The 4697-nt window shown below is 34.2% G+C and overlaps 1 protein-coding gene across 1 annotated transcript in view; it reads left to right on the forward strand.

The window, feature by feature from the left end:
* TRDN (triadin) overlaps window positions 1-4697 on the forward strand; it is a 442356-nt gene that overhangs the window by 380302 nt on the left and 57357 nt on the right. Inside the window, exon 24 of the mRNA XM_012643801.1 lies at window positions 275-313. Within this exon, the coding sequence (XP_012499255.1) occupies window positions 275-313 (39 nt within the window). The remainder of the gene's footprint in view (window positions 1-274; window positions 314-4697) is intronic.

Genomic DNA, 4697 nt, shown 5'->3' on the forward strand with positions numbered 1-4697 from the left:
TATTAAAGACAAGATGCCAAATTACTTGATTATTACAAAACTTTTCAGCAAACTGGATTTTAAAATTGAAGTACGTTTGCTTGTTACTTTATAATTTACCAAAGGTACATGTTCCATTAATATATTTGTGGAAGTATATACTATAACTGAAATTGAGCCAAATTAAAAAAAATCTATGAATCCTGTCTATTAATCCACTTGGTACTGATTATTTTTCAAATGCTTATTTTTTCCCCCTGTGTGTTTGTATGTGTATATGTATATTTCACCCTAGAAGCTGAAACTAAAAAAGATGAAAAGATGTCCAAACCAGGTAAGCACACTTTGTAAAATTTACATATTAAATAGACTTTGTTTGGTTAGAAAAAGGCCAGTTTTACAATCGCAGTTGAGTAAAGCTTTGAGACACTCAAAACACTGAAAAAAAATTGGTGCAACTTCCCCATATATTTTTAAGATAACAAGCAGTAAAATTAAATGTATGCTAAGATTAAAATAGATTCCATGTTTTCTGGTAGCAGATTTTGGATAAGTTCATCAAAGTACTGGAACCATTAGAATATACTGCTCTTTGTTTATTTATTGGGCAATTGAACAATGTTTACAAAATGCTAAGGGAGCAATTTGAATTTTAGACACTCCAGCCAGAGTGTGACAAATACCTAAAACTTATCCTTATCGTCGGTTAAGCCTTATGAACCTACATTTACCTACAATCAACCATTTTTATGTCAAGAAACTGAATTTCATGTGTTTCACCCTAATATATTCAACATTTTTTTAACCACAATTAAATATACAACTATTATTTGGAGAGGTAATCCATTGCCTTATTGGTCATTAATTTGAAAATTGGTATACTTTTAAAATAGACTTTCTAAAAACAGATTTTGCAAGGGAGGATGTCAAGAGATTAGCTCAGTATTCAAGGCAAGTGATGAAAGTTGGGAGAAGAAACATCACAGAATAGGGGAAAATGCAGAAGGAGACAATATAGTTTGAGAAAAGTTTCAGTTCCTTACAATCTTTCTATGGCTAACCCTCTTCAAGTGTTTTATATCTATATAAAAGAGATTTATATATCTATATCTATATAAAAGAAGGTTAAATCTATATCTATATCTCTCTGTACAGTAAAAGTGTTACTACGTGAATGTAGACATTCATACTATTAGACTTAAAATATTTACTTCTACTCATTTGTACAAATTTTAACCCCTATTTAAGTAATTGTAATTCACTTTTCCATGCATATGCTAAATATTAGCCTAACTTATTAATGCCTCTTCTCTTAAAAGTACTGTCAACATAGAAGGATTTAAGTCATTTTCTTATTTTTGTTGAATGAATAAATCCATTTAAGTGATTTTATACAATCTGAAAGCATGCATTCTTTGGAAGAGCAATGAAGAAATTAGCAATTTTAAATTGTAGAAAAATACATAATAAAGATAAAATGATATACTGAGTGTTTACATCAAAAGTTATTGAACTCTAAATATATCTGCAGAAAAGGAAAACTGTATATAAAATTTGCTCTATTATTGTTAGCACTTTTACTAGTGTTAATTTACTAGTTACTAACACTAATAAGAGTGTTTAGTAACTAGTTTACTAGCTTACTAGTGTTAGTTTACTAGTTTACAAACAAGTGGTAAGATATTGTTTTCATCCCAGAGAGTACAATTGAGGACATAGATATGAACTATTGAAAGACACCTACAAGGAAATTTAATCTAATTAGTGAAACATGCCCTAGGAGGCTAGAAAGAGGAGCCATTCCTGTAGTCTGTAGCAGTCAGTGAAAACTTCATGGAGAAAATGTTTTTAAGTTGGAATTTTAGATATACACAGTTGATCCTTGTGGGGGTTACGGGGACTGACACCTCACAGACCAAAAAATCCATCTATAACTGTTAACTCCCCCAAAACTTAACTACTAATAGCCTAATGTTGACTGGAAGCCTTGCCAGTAACGTAACTGTCTAAAAACATATATTTTGTATGTTATATGTACCATATACTGTATTCTCACAAAAATAAGCTAGAGAAAAGAAAATATTATTTAAAAATCATAAGGAAGAGAAAACATATTTACTATTAATTAAGTGGAAGTGGAGACTCATCATAAAGGTCTCCATCCTTCTTTTCTCATGTTGAGCAGGCTGAAGAGGAGGAGAAGGAAAGAAGAAGGGAGGTTTGTTTTGCCCATCTCAGGGGTGGCAGGGACAGAAGAGGTGGAGTAGGTGGGAGTCAGGAGAGGAAGGCACACTTGGTGTAACTTTATGAAAATACATTGTAATTTCTGACTCTTGTTTTTTCATTTCTCTAAAAGTGTTTGTATATAGTACTGATACTTCTTCCACCATTTGCTTTAGTTTCAGAGACCGTATCATAGACGGGTCAGTATTGCAAAAGAAATCAAAAGCAGCCTTGAACAATCAGACCCCTCTGACAGCTTCACTAATGTCAGTTTGCTTCAGGGCACTGCTTCTTCTACGTCTTCTTCCTCATCATCTGGAACTGATCTGAGAGCACTCATCTCCATCAAATCATTTGTTAATTCCTCTGATGTTAGTTCCTGCTACCTCTTGAATTTCTCCAAGATCCATATCTTGAAACTCTTCACTTCCCACCTGTTTCTTTTTGTCATATTCGCAATCCCTTTCGTGATTTCTTCAATTGGCTCTGTCATGAATTTTGTGAAGTCATGCAAAACATCTGGACACAGTTTTCTTCAGCAGGAATTTATTGTATCGAGCCTGATGGTTTTCACATTTTTTTCTATAACAACAATGACATCTTCAATGATGTAATCGTTGATAGAGAGCATTTTATGATGTTCTCTCTATCAAGTTGTTCTTTCATAGCATTGACAATCCTTTCCATAGAATACTGTGTGCAATCTGCCTTAAAGGACCTACGACCCCCTGATCTAGAGAGTGGATTAGAGAGAGGCATTATATTTGGGGACAAGTAGATGACTTTGATGCCTTCTGTGTTGAACTCATGGAATTCTGGGTGGTCACAGGCATCACCCAATATCAAAAGAACTTTAAAAGGCAATCCCTGGAAAGGTACTTCCTGACTTCAGGACAAAGCATAGATGGAACCAATCCAAAATAAGGGTTCTCATTGTGCAGGTCTTCTATACAACCAAAAAACTGGCAGCTGTTATTTATCTTTTCCTTTCAGGCACCGGGAGTTAGCAGCTTTATGAGATAAGGGCAGTCCTGATCATAAATCTGACTGCATTTGAACAAAACAACAGAGTTAGCATATCCGTTCCTGTCTTAAATTCTAGTGCTTGTTTTCTTCTTTGTTAATAACTATCCTTTGTGGCATTTTTTTCCCCAGAATAGTGCACTTTTATTTGCATTAAAAACCTGTTCAGGCAGATATTCATTTTCCTCAATGATTTTCTTAATGGTATCTGAGAACTTGTCTGCTGCCTCTTCTTGGTCAGTACGACCTGATTCTCCTATTATCTGAACATTTTTAAAGCCAAACCTCTTTCTAAAATTATCAAACCATCCTTTGCTGGCATTAAATTCTTCAGCTTTAGATCCTTCTCCTTCCTTTTGCTTTAAGTTGTCATGTAATGATTTCACTTTTTCTCGAATCATATTAGAGTCTATGCCTTTATGTATGTATGTATTTAGAGACAGAGTCTTGCTCTGTCACCCTGGCTAGAGTGTAGTGGCATCATCATAGCTCATTGCAACTTCAAATTCCTGGGCTCACATAATCCTCCTGGTAAAAGTTGTTTCCTTTTTCCTAAGAGAAATTGGGAATAATTAAATATCTTTAAGTAGAATGAGATATAGGATTAAATTAGAATTTCAAATTGCTCATTCTGACTGAACACCAAAATCGGAAATAAAGAGGGTGTTGATAGTCTTAGGAAAATCAGTTTGCTGGGGAGGTAGGACTATCTTACTGACACCCGTAGAGATATTGGAAGATCTTTATAGAGCATTAGTAGGAAGCAAACAATGAGGGATATTATAAAAATAATATAAATATGGCCAAAATTAGGGGGTTGGTGGGTGGGGAAAATGAATGATTACTCCTAGGTTTCTGCTTTGGAGTAGAATGTGGACAGCAATCATCTATTGAGATTGGAGTTTCAACAAAAAAATGTGGTAGATTTAGAAAAGGATGATATTTTAATAATTACTACGTAAATTTTTGGTTATTTATTCCACAAGTTTTTGTTGAGTAGTTACTATATGTTAGGCAATATGGTAAATGCAAACTTATATTGCCAAAGAAGTTAAGTTTCTGTTCTCCTAGAGTTTATAATCTAGCTAGAGTAGAGGTAGGGGAGACACATATTGAATGAGCAGTACCTGTGGGACATGAATTTAGGTATGTTTGTCAGGCACCTGGGGAGAAAACATAGATAAAGATTTAGAAGATCTCAGCACAGAAGTGCTGACTAAAATGATGAGAGTTATTGACATCTCCCATGGGGAGTGTGAAGAGGAAGAAGGGCTAAGGACTGAGGAAGCAACCTATAAAAAACAGTAATATTTAAGGAGTGGACAGAGGAGAAGTAGACCTGAGTTTAAAAAGGAAGGAAGGGAGGAAGGAAGGAAGGAAGGAAAGAAAGAAAGAAAGAAGGAAAGAAAGAAAGAAAGAAAGAAAGAAAGAAAGAAAGAAAGAAAGAAAGAAAGAAAGAAAGAAAGAAAGAA

This window comes from Propithecus coquereli, unplaced genomic scaffold, assembly GCF_000956105.1.
Source record: "Propithecus coquereli isolate 6110/MARCELLA unplaced genomic scaffold, Pcoq_1.0 Scaffold200, whole genome shotgun sequence".
Taxonomy (NCBI): domain Eukaryota; kingdom Metazoa; phylum Chordata; class Mammalia; order Primates; family Indriidae; genus Propithecus; species Propithecus coquereli.